Below are 19,336 nucleotides of genomic sequence, written 5' to 3'. Positions count from 1 at the left end.
CGACTTAGATGGGGAATAAGACTTCTAAGTCTTATACTGGAGTCAATATATATATATATATATATATATATATATATATATATATATGAGGTAGGATCCTTTGACACCAGTGTCAAATTTAAAATTTGACACCTCATCTGAGAGCCGTTAGATCAAAAAATATCAACGGCTCTGATTTGTAAGCATGTGACACCATTGATATTTTTTGATCTAACGGCTCTCAGATGAGGTGTCAAATTTCAAATTTGACACCGGTGTCAAAGGATCCTACCTCTATATATATATATATATATATATATATATATATATATATCAAAAAAATATTTCGACAGTTAATGCAGATAAATTAGCTGCATTTATTATCAAAACGACGTCGTTTTGGGAATGAAATATTAAAAAATTATAATTATAAAGACTATAATAACCCTGAAATAAATTAAAATTACAAAAATACCATGATTTCCACCTCAAAACGACGTCGTATTGGGTTTACTGCAAATAACTTATCTGCAGTAGTTATCTGCAGAAAAAGCGAGCCATATATATATATAAGGTTTACATTTCTGCAGTTGTTGTACGTGCAACAATCAAATATTTGCTATATATATACTTGAAAGCATTAAATGCGGAAAATCATAACCATACAAAGGATGAAAGCAATAAATGTGAGGAATCATAACCATACATCTGTCGTTGTTGTATGTAAAGCGACTGCAAAAATAATTTTACCTATATATATATATATATATATATATATATATTAGCTAATGTATAGTGACTGCACCTAAGGATTGGTGCAGTCATATAAAATTACATCATTTTATAGTGTGAAAGTATTAAATGTGGAAAATCATAATCATACAAAAGTGAAAATAAATATAAAACATTAAATATCGGGAATCATAACCTTACAGAGAGTGTTGTTAAACCCGACCCGGTCGGGGTACTGGGTCACTGGGTTACTGGTCGGACCGGTGGGTCACTGGTCGGACCGGTTGACCCGGATATATCGATATATAAAAATATATATAAATATGAACATATAAATTCAATTATATTCTCTGTATCTAAAATGAATATGAACATATAAATTCAATTATATTCTCTGTATCTAAAATGAATTAAACAAGATTCACTAAATAAGCTAAAAAACATGAAGCATAAATAAATAAAAATACATGCTATTACTATGTCAATCTAAATTGCTACTTAGAATCCCCATAAACATATCTCTCAATGACATTGAATTCATATTTTTCAAATTTAACTACATTAAAATGACATAATTCACATTCTCTAATTTATTATTTCACAAATTGCTTCAGTATTGAAAATTAAGAGGTCATTATAGAAGAGTATACTAGCAAATAAAATTACAAAAAGTTTTTAAAATGAGTTTTACATTTTTTTTTATAAGATGAAACAGTTTTGGTGTTTATTTTTTATTTTATTTTAAAAATGCATGACTCGACCGGGTCACTAGGTTTGGTCGGATTTGCCCGGATTTTGATTGAATTTGACCACCGAGTTGATGCATGACCGGTCCAATGCTTGACCCGAACCGATCTGATGACCGGTTCACCGGGTTCTGGGTCGACCTAGCCGGGTCGGGCCGAATTTTACAACAGTGCTTACAAATATGAAAATAAATACAATATTTTTATTTTTACAATTAATTTTGAATGCAAACTTCCTTTATCCCAGTTAAAATGACATAATTTTTTTTTTTTTTTGGTACATTGCCAGGAGGTATCCCCATTCAACCTTCTCTGGGCACCATGCCCTCGGGGTATGGCCCGTTTGGGCTAGCCCCTCATTGTAACAGTGCGTGCACTAAGCTTTGCAAGGATGAGACTAATCCCCCAACCGAAGATTTTTCGGCTTATCCTCTGGCCCCCAAAGATTTTCCAAGAAACTGCTTGAAGCAGGGTTTGATCCCTGCACCAAGCAATCCCTTGAGAGCTCAGCTGCCAACTGAGCTACCTTGGGGGTTAAATGACATAATTTTTAATTAACTGCCTTATGTGCAGTCACATTATAATTCATTTTGCAATGTAAAGAGTGACAAATCACGCATACCACTATATATGTGTCATAAGCAGTGATGTTTAGCTCATCAAATGCTAAGGTTGGTGACCAAATATAGCAAACAATAACATGCTACATCATTCGGTTTAGAGTCCTCAGTAAAGAGAGGACTTAGCTCTGGTGTCTGGCTTAATGATAGTTATAGTAGAAGAGCTTGTCTATATATATATTTTATTTATTTATTTATTTATTTTAGGAAAGCCTTTTAGTTAAACATGAATAACTAGTTGTACGAGCACAATTTTAGTGCTCTCATAATATGTACTCGCTTACCTAAAGTAATAAAAAGTGGAACTCATATGTCATCAATCATGAAAGAGGAAAAAATAAATAGTATTAGGTGAGGTACTTTTTTTCTTTTTAGTAAATAATGTATGGAGTGCTTGATACTCATGTATGATGCCAAAAACATATAAAAAGATGGCTAAACAAAAGGTTAAGATTCTTTATTCTCAATTATAATTATCAAAATAACAAATATTTAACTCCTATAATAAGAGTCTTGAATACTCTTTTATAGACTAATTACAAATCAATTTAAAATTTTAAAATACTGGAAATAAGTAAAATTCCTAAAAATAAATATAAGGATAGCTATCTCCTAAAAATTAAAAAATTATAAAAATAAAGATAATTATTTATAATTAAATCATTTAAAACACATCTCAAATCTTATATCTCAAATCACTTTAAATTTGTTGTTTTTCTCTTTTTGCCGACTAGATTACAATCAAATATGATGTTTCATCTGGACTTGAATTTGATTATAATCTGTTAAATTTTAAATTATTGCTTCTTTGAACATGCAAATCATGTTTAATGGGCCATAATTCAATTTGCTTCCAAATTTCTCAAATTAATTCATTAATTAGTTGGGTCATGTGCAATGAACCAACTATAAGTACATCACTGTAATATTTCAAATATTTTCTAGTAGAACAAAGAATTTTCTATTAAATCTCTCTATAAATTTGAAGTATTTAAATTTCGTCTAATTAAAGTGTGGGGAACATTTTGAGAGGGAGATTGGAAAGAGAGGTGTTGCCTTAGTGCTGACACAAATAGCAAATTCGTACATATTGGCATTGTTCAATTTACACTACATTTTGCATTTTGCATTGTACATAGGCATAGCCTACTAGCCTGTCTCTATTGTCCTCTCTCTTTGCATCTGAAAAAATTTAACAGCTGGAAGGTAAATGCTTTCGCTATTCATTGTGCATGCATGTGGGAAAACATGCACGCGATTTAGACTTTTCAGTCCTCATGAAGATAGAGTGCTGGTGTACGTGTGTGTGGAATAAGACTATACATAACTGATAACACATTAATTACATGCCTGTTAATTAAGTACTTGAAGCACTACTGTTGGTGCACATGCATCTCAGAACAAATTATGTTCGAGGTGGAATTTTTGTGCATATTGACCTCAACTTATGGTCATGAATTACTCGTCAACTTGGTAAAACAAACAATTTAATTGTAAGATCAAATAAGCAGATGTTTAAGATTAAAAAATCCATTTAATCTGTATATATAGTTAACAAATTTAGTTTACTATATATAAGTTAAAAAATAGAGAGGATCATCAGTTACTGACACTTAACCTTAATTTGATGTATATACTGCAACCATTAAACAAAACATTTAGAGTGCATTTTGTCTGCTAGATTGGATTATATTCGTTGGGAATGTATTTTCTTATGTGTCAGTTTAAGATCACCAGTCATGTGAGAAATTTTAACTTAATGACAAAGCTCATTAAATGAAAAAGAGGAAGGGTTATTTTAATTGTTGACCATAAAGAATCATAGGAATGTTATATAAAGAATGAGAAATTATCTTTTAATGTCTCATTTTAACATAACCACTTTATGTAAAAAGAATCTTAGTCATTTATTAAAAGATTAATGATCAAATTAAAATAATTATTTTTTTCTTTTCTATTTTACAAACTTTGTCATTAAACTTGTGACTATATATAATCTGTCAATGAAAGACTGAAATTTCTCATATGGTGTGGTCTTATTAAAATAAGAATTTAGAGAATCCATTCTCATCTTTATAATCCATGTCTTATTGAATTAGCACTTACCATCTTCATATTCGATCTTTAAGAATTTCCAGCAACCTACAATTGGGTGTAGGATTAATGGAAATTGGTTGACATGCATGCTCTAGAAGAAGATTGGTTAGGCTAATATTTTACTTGTAATGATGGCTCTATCATGATAATTTATTTATTATTTTTTATAGTTCTATTACTTTTGTCCACTACTTTTGAATCAATTATGAGCAATAGGGATTAAATTTTTAAGAAGGAAGGCAATACGGGTCATTATCGGCGTGCTTTATATATTAACCGTCCAATCTTGATGAGATTGCAATATACAACTTTATTTTCTTCTACTTAGTTTAATGCATACGTCCCTTTAGATTAGGTATTAATTTATAGCAGAGTAATGTTGCTTTTGTCATTACATATAGTGTATGAGATTTTGAGAGTGGGGACCGAATTAAAGTGTTGAACTATTGGTTTCAAATAGTTAACTAAAGAACTTCTATTCGATAATATTAAAATGAAAGAAGATTTTCCGGTTTAAATTCCTAAAATGGCCTTACTTTATGTGACTATGTTATCTGTTAGAGCTACAAAAGAAAATTAAACGAGTCCTCTTGCTTCTTCCCTTATAGATACAATATAGATATTCATATAATGAACTTGACGTAGGTATAAGTTAGGTTGACCATAGTTTTGTCGAATGCTAGAAATCTTGAATAGGTAATTGTTAAGGCCATCAACTACTAACTTTTGTTTTTGGTTTATATATATGTAAGTGATGAAGATGTGAGAAAGGGGATACTAACTCTAATATAACTCATTTTTATTTTTAGTTTTTAGTTTTTTTTTTCTAATACTCTTGGCTTACTCTTTTGCCTTACTCATACTCATTCTCTTAACTTACATGACAAACACAAACACAAGGTTATTTAGAGGTAGGTACATGACAACATTTACAATAAACTTGACTCCAAAATATCAAATATACCTATTAACTAAGTAGTAATATGAATAAACGTTTAAAACGTTAAATACAAAAACATAAATAATAATATTTTTTTGATATAATTTGAAGGTATCTTCATTCAACCTCCTCCGGTCACTTTGCCCTTAGAGTACGACCCCGGAAGCTATCCCCTAATTGGAATAGCGAGTGCGTTGAGTTTCGCCACCAGAGAAACAATGAGACTCCCTCATTCGAGGAGAAAGACACGTCCTCTGATCTCCAAAAATTTTCCAAAAATTTACTTAGAGATAGAGTTTGAACCCTAACTCAAGCAAACCCTAAAATAATGAATAGTCTTAACAACGACTACTTAAGCTTACCAACCATTTTCAAGAGACATCCTCACATGCCTTGTTTTCACACCTAAATTAAAATGATAATTTTTACTTCCTCCTTTTACGAACTTCTCTATTAAAATTATAACTATTGATTTGTAAATAAATGATCGAGATCTTCCACATGATCATATAAAAACATAATATGAGATAATTCATTCAGCATGCATGAGGGCCAATCAAAGAGGACCAAATCTATGATGGTACTGTTCTTGAGTGGATACCGATCTAATCGTTTAGTAATATTGTAACTCATGCGGTCAACCCTTAATTAGTCAATAAATTAGTAACAAAAAAGTCAGAATTGGCCTAGTCTCATGTCATTTTGTCATGAGGAGCTTTCTTCATTGTATTATAAATATGAAATAATATCATGCCAGCCTTTCACGGTTGAACACTCATTTTACAACTATATATATCCTAACAAAGGGAACATATAATCTCCGATAAAACAAATGAAAAGCTAGCTGAAAATGAACCCCGCCAATAAAAAATGATTCTTTTGAGTAAAATTAAGATGACTACGAGACAAAGGACTATAATAATTGAGTTGATTTGACTCGTTCTCTCATCATTAATTGTTTACATGATAATTGAAAATAGAGAAAAAGGTGTGTCATTTTAAATGACACTCCTTATATCATTTCACTCTTATAAAGAAGTGGGATCCACACTTTTAAAAAATTTCTTATACATTCTCTCTCATGATTTATCTTTTTTCTCTCATTTAAATGATATAACTTTGTGTCCTTTAAAATAATATACAATTTTTCTATAAAATATAGAATAATGCTTCCTTTTTGCTTACTCGATGAGTGATTGAATATGCTTCGAGCAAATGGAAAGGAAAAGAAAGCAACAGAAGAGAGTGCAGACAGCGCATTCAAGAGTCTTCTCATGCCATTATCAGTGGAAATCTTATATTACATTTTAGGGTTAAACACTTGAGAAGTGTTTTTTCATGACTTAATTAGTGGTAAGTCCCACATTTATTAAAAAAAAGAAAATTTATACACAAATCGAAAAATCACAACATGTGAAATCACTCCTCATACAACATAAGAAGTATTTTTCCCTATATTTTATAACCACAACAGAGAGTCTTTGTTGTCAATGAGTGATATCATTATCATGCTTTCCATACGTCGTGAAATATATATATCAATCTCCTAATTTTTATTTCCCCCATATGATGATAGAATAAATCACTAAGTTCAAAGCCAGAAAACTTAATTAAAATTCAATTCTCCAATTATTTAGGAGAAAATAATTAACATTGTGTATGCGGAAGCGATTTAAGACCTAGTATATTGGAATGCTTACCGAATTGTAGGAACTATTGGATTTATGCGGAAGAGATTTAAGACCTAGTACATTTGTACGCTTACCGAATCATCTTCGTCTCACATTTACCTCTTGACACGCAGATCTTCGTAGAATCACCTTGTGTATGATTTCCCTTTAGGAACTATTCTCCTTTGCGTCACAGCACGAACTCACGTACTGTTCTCTTCAGCATCATAACACGAACATATTTCTCTAGCTCGAATAGATCTCTATGCTCTATGGTAAACCTTCCAAGCTATCTCTCGAGGAAAAAAGGAAAGTGTGTGGACACATTTTCAGATTTGAGCTTGCCTCTTTTGTTTAATGACCTCAGAGGCTGATGACTTAAGTAATAGTATTTATAAGGGTTCCAAGAAACTCTAGCTCTAAGCTCATTGGACTTTAGATTTTTTGGACTCTTTTCATACTCTTGGCCCATTTGAACTTTAGTAGAAGAGCGTAAACACAACAACAGTTGAGAAGAACATTATTACATTTTAAGTTGCATTCATAGCTGAGATCACAACTCTACCATCGCATACATTCCCCTCCTCATACTTTCAAAATGGAGTGTAGCAAGGATGTTACCACCTTATCTAGCTTTGTTGAACATTGACTTTCTCTTCAAGCTAAATTCGGAGTAAGAAGTTATTAGGATTCAGATTTTGGAAAAGGAAAAACCTGCCTACCCTTTCCGGAGTGTTTTACACCCTTCAGTCTTAAAGGTAGAAAAGAGTTGTCTGGCATTCATGCATGCTGGATATCAAACCCAACGTTGGATCCACTAATAAACATGGTTCTTCATCCACCTCTTCTAGATATATATATAAGTATAACGCTAGTGTAGTCATTGTAAGATATCTTACTCAGCCCCTCCTAGTAAGGCCTCTGATGAAAATCTTGCTCTTAGAAAAGATTCAATAAGATCTTTGGCACTTGTTCTCTTCGTTATGATTTGTAAGAATATATGCTCTCAATTTTTATTTTTATTTTGCTTTTTGCATTGGTTCTAGTAAATCATGGGTTTTGACTTTGGTGCAACCGACCATATGATATGTTAGTCTTAACAATTTTTTGTCATATTGCCGAAGGATCTACATCAGTTGTGGGTTCTGATCGAAAATGTGTTTCAAGTTTCCAAAGTACTCTTACCAATTTTAAACCCATTCATAAATTTACTAGAGATTTAAATTGTGACATCGACATTCTTTTCTACTCATTATGTCTTTTTAAGATGTTTGTAAGAAGAGAACGATTGGAGTTGCTAAGAAACACGATAGATTATAATATCTACTCCACTACAATATTGAAGGTGGTACTACGTACTAGTCAGCAATTGATGTCCTGTCATGAGTCTATTTGTGGGTGTCTTTTCTCTACAATTTGGCTCCAACATAAACATCTCGGCATCCTTTTTAGTCCTCTTAAAATTGTGTTGAACAACTTTCCCTTCATCTTATTTATTTGATATTTGGAGACCAACAAAAATGACTAATGTCTCTACTACTAAAGGGTTTTGATTGTATTCGGTTAACCTGAATTTTTCTTATGAAAAACAAGTTTGAAGTGTCTCAGTTGTTTACTCAAATCCATCATATAGTTTAGAGACAATTTGAAAAAAAATATATTAAAATGACCTTATTAGTGAGCTCAGATATATTGAAAAATTATGTAACTACTACAGATTTATTTTTCTCTTTAATTTAACTATGATAGAATACATTACTCAAAAGTTATAGATGTGATTTACTCCTTATTTACATTCTTAGAATTACCTCTTCATTAAAAAAAATAATTATTCACATTAATATGTGTATTGTCAACATTACATAAACATTCATGTAAATAATATTCATATTCAAATTTCAACTCCATACTTGGGATCCTTTGATTAAATGAATGACATGGCTTCAATCTCAATATTATGAAATAACATCTCATAAAAAGCCATTCCTAAAAGACTTCAGCGCAGCAGATTCAAGAAGCTGAACATCTGTTCCATTGCTAAGTACAATCAATATGGACATATTGTATCATGGAGAGAAGAAAGGGAACTCGAAGCAATTTCATGAAATCCAGGAAAGTAGCAGATCTTTTGAACAACTTCCACTATACAACTTTCTACAAAAATATTAAATTGCGATCCTAAAGCCCCTCCACCTTCTCTCTTGGTTTACCCTACAATTGGCTCAAAATTCTTGTCCCAACAACCAAAACTTCTACCTCCCTAGAAACCCAAGTAACATCAAGATCTTGATGCCCACTAGGTTCACTGCATACATACAAATTATCCTCCAGATATAATACGTGTAATTGGTAGAGTCCATAGTTATATCCCTTCACATGATCATATTTAACTCTGATAGGTCATCCATTGGTATTTCAAGGCCTATAGAATCATGGTCTTGTAGACCATCTTCATCAAAGTTAAACCAAGAACTAAGATCTTGAGGCCCACCAAGTTCACCAGATACACCAAATTCTTCTATTGAACTTAAATCCTGTAGCTTCAAATTCCCAAAGTCAGCGGATTCCTTCACTTGAGAAGTGTCCTGGTTATCAGATAATGTTGCCCCATCTTTGCTACCATTATTGCTTGCGTCAGCCACAGAAAGACTAGAGCCATGAATTGGTAAACAAGCAGATTCCTTTGCTTCCATAAACCTATCATGTCCACTAGCGGTACTCTTTTGCTTGGGCTTAGCTTTTGGTTTGTTCTCATTTTGGCTACTGTCCAACGGCAGGCGTCCAGCTCTGGAAATAGAATTTTGTCTGGTCTGATCCCGGCTCTGATTCCTCTCTCTCTCACTTCTCTTTCCCTTTACTCCACCATGAACAGCACCATTAAGATTTGATGCTCTTGAGGAAGAACCACTGACACCACCATTGATCAGCATTTCCCTCTTCTTTTCCTTGATAAACATGGACGCATTCTTGGATGATGCTTGTTCTGATGAGTGAATTGAACCTTGAAAAGAATCAACCAGTCCCCTGTCTACATAATCTCTGTGGCAATCATATTTCTCAGAAGCACTAGAAACTGCACCTGTAGCAGCAGACAAAAAAATAATGAAAATTCAGTGAACCAACCAACTCTCACAAATTACTTTAGCAAAAATTTCAAGACCCAATATGTTAAAAGAATAACAAAACATTCACTGACGTTACAAAAGTAAGCAAAAGCAGAATTTTGAAATACCTGATTTTCGGGCTTCAACTTGATGAGAAGATTTGTTACATATATTACTGCCAGTCCCAGAGACAATGCAGTCTGCAGGTTGTGCATCATTCTCACATGAAGGGGGAGAGAACAAGATATTTTGTAGGGTAGGTTCACTAAAGCAGCTAATGCCAGCTTCTTCATATCTTTTACATCTTGCAAGAGTACGCTTGAGAAAACCCAGAGCAACTTGTTTTGACAGCTTGTGAACTGCACCTTTTGAATTTTTGCTTCCTCGGCATGCCTGCCAGAATTTAAGTTAATAGAAAACCAATGTTAATGACTTATGAAATGCCTTAACTCATTCATTAAAATAATATTACCATTTAGCTGTGACCTTAGAATTGTAAGCTTCACTACCCACAATTAAATAAAATTAATTAACCAGAAGAGGCTACATAAAATTTAGAGAAATTGTCTATCTGTGAGCACTTGTCACATACAGAAGATGGTGAATATGATCATGTCACCTCCATTATCATAAAAACTAGTAAGAAATATTGGGAAACAAGGCAGCTATGAAACAGGATAGGAGGGAGTGGGTGGGAAGTGAACTGTGAAGTATTTCCCAATTAACCTTGAAAAGAAGGAAAAGAAAAAAATCAAAACCACTACAGAAGCTGTTTCCAAACCTGTGGACTACTTGCATGTATGACCCAGAAAAAAACAACCAACAACACAAACTGAAGAAGGAAATCTGTCTAAAGAGGCAGAAACCCAAGTACCCAACAGAACAACCAAGTAAACCGCATGGTTTAGTAACATGTAACTTAACACAAATTCAATTGCAAAAAGGACAGGACTAGGCCTAACCAACATAATCTTCAATGCTTTTGTCAGCTATAAAAAGTGGTGACTAGGTTAATTCCAAAGTACACAGTATTTTACCCATTGAACAATAATAAACTGGCACACATCACTGAATAATATCTGTCACAGCAAAAAAGGAACTGAAAGTCAACACCATCTTTCAATCTCTCTAAATCTACCATAAGTTCTAAATAAGATGTGTCTGTTAATAGCACTTAACTTCATCCTTTTCCTTTTGACTTAGTGTGTCGCTAAGAAAAATACATGTATATGACTAAGCCAGAAGGAACTCAGTCCCTACACTGAAATTAAGCCCAATAAAGATATATTTGGTCTTTAAGCACGTAAGCTTTATGAAGCCAACCCTAGAACCCAATGGCTAGAATGTGGCAGTCAACAGTTTCCGCAGTGCAACCAGTAATGTTGCTCTGCATGAGACTTCGTAAGGTCCACACAATGCAACCAAGTATTGCAAAAAATACAAGATTTTATGACTACAAATATGGTGAGGAAGTTTGTAGATCTTAATAAAATACAATAAGGTTAGAAAAGGAAAGTTTATTACCAATCTCTTTCTGTAAGCCATTTCAATAAGTTGGTCAAATGCAACTTGTTCAATCTTCCTGCAGAGTAAGCACATAAATCTTAATAAGAATCAATAAATGTCTTAAGCACAAACTTAAGAAATGGAAAGTCATTACTCATGAATGCTGGCAAGAAAACAAGGAAATTAGGTCAGGATGATCCTCCCTAATTAAATAGATTACATGTAAAGCATATCATTAGAACATACCGTCTTTCAATGTCCCTCCCTTCTGGAACAGCTCTATCAATTTTTTCCAAGTTTTCCTTCTTCCTTCCATTCTATTAGTCAATCAAAATAAGGAACAATGATATAAGAATTACAATTATTATTTTTTTTGGTAAGAAGAAAAACAACATTTAAGTTAAATGTGATTAAATCTATCAAGGAAAATTCATGTGGTGCAAACCTGTTCATACAGTGATTTCTCAAGTTTCACAATGTCTTGATTTATAGCTTCATCTTCCTCAGCTAAATCAGGCTGCACCAAGAAAAGCAAGTTTAAGGAGGATAGCCATGAATATAGTAAGATTCAAGTAACTAAAACATTTCTAATTCCATATACGAAATAAAAGCCTACCAATATTTCTGGATATAAGCCAATGCTCTGCAATTCTAACAGCAGCCTGTCATCCAGAGACATCAGCTGATACTGGTCATCAGGAGAAGGAAAGCTACGAGCACTTAGTTCAGCAAGCTGAAGTTGATCAAGATCGTTTGAACATATTTCACTAGTGAGTGTGATATCAGAAAGGGAAAATTCTTCATCTCCCTGCCAAACTCCAGTGCTTTGCGAAGAACTGGATGTGTTTGGGCACCTAAATGTGTTGGATGTGGTACTCTTGTCACAGGATAGTCTGTCCAGCATGCAATTCTTCTGAATTTGAAGATCCACCTTCGATTCAACTTCAGAATCCATTCTATCCCGATCTTTGAGTTCAAAATCAATTTGATTACAAGAACCACAATGAGAATCATCACTAGCACACTGTCGAGATATATTCTTTGCTTCACTTTGGTGATATGATTCTTCATTTTCATCTTCTTCAATTAGAGCACAAAGAAGTTTTTGGAATAATGGGGTAACCTTGTCTAGTCTTTCCATGTCATTTTTTCCGACTAAAGCATCAAACTTAGTTGATTCTCCATCACAGTGGCTTCTCTTTCTTTCCTCTGAACCTTGAGTGGTTTTGTTATTTATAACAACACCCTGAGGAAAAAAAATTTACTAGTTACCAACACTTTTCAAAAGGTTTAGCTCATATTTAAGTTGTTCATTTCCCATTAATTGTTAATTTTTTTCCAAATAAAAAATTTGGCAGCAATTGTGAAGATCATGAAATTAACAGATGGAGATCTACATCGAAGGTCTTCATTATTGATAAGTGAGATGAAAGACATAGGCCAATTTATGCATAATGCTAAACACTTACCAACATATCATGATCAATGCCAAACATATGAGATAAACTTTTATCAAATTCCTCAGCAATATTGAGCTGATTCAGCAACCAAAAAATCAGTAAGTCAGAATCTGTTCAACATATTGAGAATGAAATGGTAACTTTACATTTCCAGAAAAGCATGACATGTTCAAGACCCAGTTGCTACCTGTTGCTTCAAGTAAGATACATCATCTAAGCTGATAGAATCAAAAATAGGCTCCATTTTACTCCAGAATGGACCCACACAAGCAAGATCTACATAAAATATGCCAGTAAACTAGTGAGATATAAAACTGAATACAAAAAGGACTAACGTTTTAGAGATATACAGAAATTTTAAGAGGTAAAATGGTTCAAGATGCATACTGCTAGCATTACGAGCAGCATTTGCAGCTTTATATAATTCTTCGCGATCATCATCAGATTCACCTGGACAGTCATTTTTCAATATATAGTGCGTAAAAACGTAATGAAAAGAAAATATAGAATAGAACATTAACAGATTATATATTGACCTGAAGACAAAAATATACTAGAAAAAAAATGAAAAAAAAAAATTAATGATAGAACATGAGTTATATGTAAAATAATAAAAATATAACAATTGAAAATTATTTGATATGTTAGCCTCTAAATGCCCGAACAAATCAACGTTATGACATAATAGCTTATGAAAAATATTCCGGTTGGGGAAAACCTAACACACTAATATCACTACCATATATAAGCAATGTGAAAGAACTTAGCCGCCTCTGCCATAGGGAAAACTAAAGTTCCAAAACAAACAAAGCTTAGTTTTAAAAAATCAACACTACCTTCAAGATCAGAAGAACCAATGGTCAGTTGCTTCCCAACACGAGTCAAAATTTTGCGATCTTTCTGCTTTTTCGAAGGAGGGCGCCCATATTTGCTGCATTCAACAAAAGGGTATGATAACAGTTTTGGCAAATGGAAGGAGAAAGGATGAAGTAGATCTAAAAATGAAATCAACATACATTTTATTCTTATCATTAGACCTCATGTCCTGTACAGGCTTCATTGGTGGATTCTCTAACTTCTCCCTCCCTGAAGGAAGGCCTGACCTTATTAACGATAAATTCCTCCCAGTTCTTCCCTGTCTCTGCACAATATCTCCAGATTCATCTGTTGGTATTTTATTCTTCCTCATTTGTAACATAGAAGCACCAGCCTTATCCGCAGCCATAGCAAAATCACTGCCATTCACTGCTTTCTCTTTTGATTTGTTTTCCCCAGCTCCAGATTCTTCACTTTCAGATAATCCAAAAGGAGATGAAATATCATCAGGTGGTCTTTTATATTTGGGAGTACTGTTGTCAGAACTGCTTGCTATTTGAAATCCATTGTTGCCAACAGAAGAAGCTTTAACACTGAAATCAGAAGTTAGACATCCTTCAGATGCCTGAACTTCGAGATTGCGTGAGACAGGAGACACTACTTTCATTCTTCTTGTGCGTGAATTTTTAGGTGGCCTCTGACCAACCCACTGAGTCATTGGATTTATAGAAGAACCTATAGATGTAGAAAGCTTTTAATTATTTTCCATACCAACAACTGAGACTTTGTATTGGAATTTGAAGGCTGTAACCAACCTGGAAAAGTTCCAGATGAAGGTTGAATGTTAGACAAGTCTAGCGCACTAACTGAACCCGTTCGTGGTGCCCGAGATACCTTGTTTTTAATTAGTGTGTTAGGGCTGCTTGCCGGGTCCTCCTGAATATTTGTCCTAATTATAGAAATATCAACAATTAAATGAATTAATAAATTTGAAAATAACTATCAATGCATATAAATGTAAAAAAGGACCGGTCCAAAACTTTGTGGTGTTAAATCTCACTTTAGAATCTCACAAAAAATGACTGGTAAAGAAATATATTAAGACCATGCCAACGTCAAGATATCTTAAAACCTGTTGTTTCCTTTTGCCACAACTTTCTGCTCAGCTATGTGGTCCCTGTGATGAGAAACACCTTCTTGCTCACTTGCAAGCATTGTACGCACACCTGTATTAGTAAGCTCTGAAGAGCCCTCAGGCTTATTGATTCCACTAGATCCAGTAAGTGACTTCAATCTGCATCACAAAAAGCCAATTATTATAAGAGATTTAGTTTTACTTTTCTGTTCTTCTCCAACAACTAAAATCGTGTAGAACCATTTGACAATGATGTGACTACCTAAGATCTGAAAAGTTACCCAAGTGGAATAAACAACATAAACATCCAATGAGGAGAATAAATTACCGGAGGAACAGATAAGCAGGAGAAAAAAAATGCAATTTATGCAGAGGAGCTTTTATCTAATTAGTCAATTGTGGAATATAAAGCAAACAACAAACATGTAATTTAAACAAAAAAGAATGGAATTTTCCAACAGAGTCTACCACTCTACCCTATAGCAGTGAAGCTAATTCAACATTATTGACCTTGACGCATTCAATTGTAATATACAGAGAGAGGAATACAATCATTCATATGACATTATCTATGAAAACAAGCTCTCTCTTGGTTGCACTCCTGCAATCTATTTATTCAATTATTTCACTCCAGAACACAAATAGAAAGCAGGACATTTATTAATCCAAGTATTTAAGGCTTCAAGTGATTTTTATACCACAAGTAATTTTTCCGAGTATGGCGAAGTTTAATAGAAGTACTTTTTGAAACAACTGTGATTTTGAATTGAAAACATGATTATCAGAAGTGTCAACAATTCTGCATTAAAAATTAACCACCTTTTCAACTACATCAAATTGTCCAATGGCAAAAGCTACTCATTCAAGGGATTATTTAAGTCATATAAATTACATGTAGCAGGAAGTTCATTCGGAACAATCACAAAATATGAAAATGGTCTACAGAAAGAAAAGTCATAATCAGAGCTTTGACAAGACCCCCAAAATTAAAGCTCTGATTCTTACAAACAAAACAAAAAATGCCAACAGAATCCATTTCTATTTAATATCCAGTTAAGAGAATGCAAGTTAGAAAGTTTTTATCCCTTCTAAAAAAGTAGACAATAATAATAATGCTTTAACCAAGGAGCAAGAGAAGCAAAATACAGAATGAACCAGACCACTCAGTTGATGATATTAAAAGCACAAGTATCGATGATGTGATGCGTATAATGGGTGCCTTTGGAATGCTGGAAAGGCATCACCCTCAAACATAGAGAGAGTGAAATGATGTCCACATATATGATGTGCAGAAAGACCTAAAATGCCTCCAACACAATCTTCATCTACAACTAACGTTACACTTGAAAAATATATCCTGCAACTTAAAAGAAAGACAAATAAAACAAAAAGAATAACTACCTGAAACCCTGAGAATCATAAACTCGCATCTTCGAATCAGCATTTGCCTTTGGAAGCTTAGCACGTTTTACATCCCTTTCACTAGTCATAACTCTGTTTCCTACAGCTCCAACAGACCTCTTCTTCTTTATTTTTTGATCCAACCCTTCACCTCCAGCAAGTAATCTGCGAGTTTTCTCTTCATTTCGAACAGAGCCCCCACCAAGTGTCTGAATCAGATTTCCATCCTTCTCTGTAACTATCTGCTGCCTTCCAATAGCAGCAGGCCTACTTTCCTCCTGGGAGCAGTGCAGAGTGAACAAAGTCATGAAGAGAGAATGAAAGTGGACATAAACAACTTACTATCAGAAATTAATATATCTAAAACTTTATGTTTTGAGGTTGTAGAGGAAAACAGAGCATGAAAATTATATGTACAATTTTAAAATCTGGCATGAGTATTGTTAGTGCTTTTACTTGGACGTTGAGATGATAGACGACTCAAATAATTTCATCCTAAAATGTTTAAACTAAGCTTAAAGCAACTTGAGACCTTTCTTTAGGGATAAGAAAAGGAGCTTGAAATTTCGATTGTGCGAATCAGTGAGCATATAATGCATTCCTATTAGACCCTAAACAAATTGAAACTCTATCATTAAACGGGCTTTAACAATATATATATATATATATATATATATATATATATATATATATGTAGGACAAAACTGCAATAAAGCATTTTAATATATAGCATCTTGTATTTCACAGATAAAGAATAAAATCACAGAAGTAACAATAGTGTAACACATACGCACCCGCACATCTGCCACTGACGTACGAATTCGCTTGTTCAGCATTGAATTTGAGGTTTTGGCTTCTGATCTCTGAGTCAGATTGTCATTAGTGGTTTTGTGAATCTGGCTACCCATCTTTGTTAAGTTTACTCCACCTCCCCTGTCATTTGATAAATCAGTCCCTTGTCGCTTCTTTGAGTGTAATCTCTCCGTGTACCAATTCAATTTAGAAATATTTTCCCGAAGCATTTTTGATCTATCCCTGATCAGCATATTACACTTTTATTAGGACATCAAAATGAATATACTGTGTCATTAAATAATAGGTAAACAATCTACATTTGAAACTAACACTCCTATAGTAGACAGAAACATAATCACAAGTATTTTACTAATCTTAAGGGTGCATAGAATTAAAAAAAAAAAAAGGCCAAGCATCCCAAACCAAAAAAGAAAAAGAAAAAAATACAACAAAAAGCAGGGTGGTGGTAAAATAACCAAGAAATTATTTCATCATATCTTCCTATTAAAAGATGCAAACATCATCGAAACTAATGTTTTCCCATATCTGTCACTTAATTTTTCCTGTATCATGATTGATACTGTCACCACTTACGCCCTCGTATAAAAGATTATACCAACTGTAAAGAATTGGACCATTCATTTCACAATTGACCCAGCCATCCTTAATTTTGTTGTCAATCAGCCTAACAATTAGAATTTTTCAGATCTGAAAAATGTGTTAGAGGAAATAGGGATAGAATAACAATTACATACCTTGCCTTCCTGGAAGCATCTTGTACACTTTCTTTGAAGTGCTTTAGCTCCCTTGAGGTTACTGGAGCCATGGGTTTAAGATGTTGAACTCCAAAAGAATGGTCTTCTGATACGTTCCCCCCAGAAACACCTAGAACCCTCCCAAGTTCACGTGTGTATTTTTGATTGCTTAGTGTAATTGGATCCAGTTGCAAACACTGAGGCAAGGGTGGCATATCCGATGAAGCTATCCCACTGCTGCTGCTGTTCAAGTTATTCCCAGAACTCAACATTAAGCCTTTGACCTTACTTAAAGCCGAGAACGCAGGCCAAAAGAAAGTCTCTTTCTTTTGTACCAAAGACCAATTCGAGTCTCTGAATCCCTGCCTGCAGTTTAATAAACCAAAACAGTAGTAAGCAACCTATCATGAATCTACTAAATGCACCATCACATGAAGATTAGGTAGCAACAGCAGTAACACCTAGATAAAGTACATAAAGCTAAAAAGAAAACTATACCCAGCTCATATAAAGCTCCAGATAGTTTACTTTATATACAACAGGATCATACAGGGGAAAATATGAAACTAATTACTTAAAAAAACTAATGTACTGAATGAAACTCAAGAGAGAAATGCACTAGTTTCCAGCTATGTTGAGCAACCCATGTTTCTCCATTGTCTAGAATCAACATAACACTTGCTTAGCTTTAGAATCTAACGTCCCCAATGTACATTACTAAGTCCATGAAATTCCAAATGCCAAATTGCAGAACACCCTACTGCTCAGGAAAGACTAGTAGAACCCAAAATGAAATTGAGTTGAAATTTTCCACTAAATACCGAAAAATTAACAATCAAAAAACAAATTGGTGCAAGCAATCGTAATGCAGAGAACGGCGTAAGACAATTTCGGAAGCATCTGAATTGGGGGTTTTTGGAACAAAACGTTCGAAAAACCCTAGGTCAGAGTTTGGGGTATTTGTTTAGATGAATTGAGAGGATTGAACGTTAATTTGATGAAAATAGAGAAGGAAGAGAGAGAGAAAAAAAGTACCTGGAATTGAACAAAGTCCAAGGGGAAGATCAAAGACGCAGATTTAAGGGCTCCGAGTACCAAAAAGGTTCAGAAATATGAAATAGTAAACATAATAATAATAATAATATTGAGGTAAGAATGAAAATAACGCGGGAGGGTACCACCCTTGGCTTTTATTTTCTTTTTTAGATACACATGTGTATTCTACGCCGCCTCTACGGTATACGTATATTTTTGAGGTCAACGTAGGATACGTAACCGAGCAATTTCTGAAATTATTCTTCACTTTTAATTTAGCATGTTTAAAAGATTTTTTTTTCAAAAATTTGAATAAAAAAATACCCCAATTGCCTTTCATGCATCGTAACTTGTAAGGTAAATATTTATTGTTTCCTATTTTCTCTTACTTCACTTTTTCATTGATTTTTTATAGGAAAAAATCGTGTATCCTTAAAAGTTAAAACGATATAAGGTTGTATCAGTTAAATTATGAGGAAGAGAGAGAAAAAAAGATTTCTCTTACTTTTTCATAATCTATTTCTTTCTTTCTTAAAATAATATTT

General features: G+C 33.6%; 1 protein-coding gene across 3 annotated transcripts; it reads right to left on the bottom strand.

Moving 5' to 3' along the window:
• Nucleotides 1-8,692: 8,692 nt before the first annotated feature.
• On the bottom strand, nt 8,693-18,865 carry LOC133316358 (uncharacterized). Of its 3 annotated transcripts, none has more exons than XM_061518091.1 (17): nt 18,792-18,865; nt 17,757-18,122; nt 17,001-17,241; nt 16,207-16,484; nt 14,803-14,964; nt 14,486-14,619; nt 13,871-14,405; nt 13,691-13,785; nt 13,242-13,304; nt 13,042-13,130; nt 12,864-12,929; nt 12,011-12,640; nt 11,840-11,911; nt 11,641-11,711; nt 11,413-11,470; nt 10,017-10,281; nt 8,693-9,863 (listed from the first exon to the last, which is right to left on the bottom strand). In XM_061518091.1, the coding sequence occupies exons 2-17, from the start codon at nt 18,026-18,028 to the stop codon at nt 9,157-9,159; spliced, it is 3,738 nt and encodes a 1,245-aa protein (XP_061374075.1). In that variant the 5' UTR covers nt 18,029-18,122; nt 18,792-18,865; the 3' UTR covers nt 8,693-9,156. The 3 variants fall into 3 exon arrangements, with proteins under 3 accessions (XP_061374075.1, XP_061374076.1, XP_061374077.1); XM_061518092.1 differs by having other exon boundaries at nt 17,001-17,235; XM_061518093.1 differs by lacking the exons at nt 17,001-17,241; nt 17,757-18,122; nt 18,792-18,865 and adding an exon at nt 16,739-16,764.
• Nucleotides 18,866-19,336: the final 471 nt, after the last annotated feature.

This window comes from Gastrolobium bilobum, unplaced genomic scaffold, assembly GCF_033153095.1.
Source record: "Gastrolobium bilobum isolate Gb01-03AN ecotype WA unplaced genomic scaffold, APGP_CSIRO_Gbil_v1 utg682, whole genome shotgun sequence".
Taxonomy (NCBI): Eukaryota; Viridiplantae; Streptophyta; class Magnoliopsida; order Fabales; family Fabaceae; genus Gastrolobium; species Gastrolobium bilobum.
Note: the sequence above shows the minus strand (reverse complement) of the source record. Positions and strands in the feature narration are given on the sequence as shown.

Coding starts and splice junctions, on each gene's coding strand:
- LOC133316358 (XM_061518091.1), bottom strand. CDS start 18,028: ATGTTGAGTTCTGGGAATAACTTGAACAGCAGCAGCAGTGGGATAGCT. Junction 17,242..17,756: donor GATGCTTCCAGGAAGGCAAG/GTATGTAATTGT, acceptor TATGCTGATCAG/GGATAGATCAAAAATGCTTC. Junction 9,864..10,016: donor AGTTGAAGCCCGAAAATCAG/GTATTTCAAAAT, acceptor CTGCTGCTACAG/GTGCAGTTTCTAGTGCTTCT.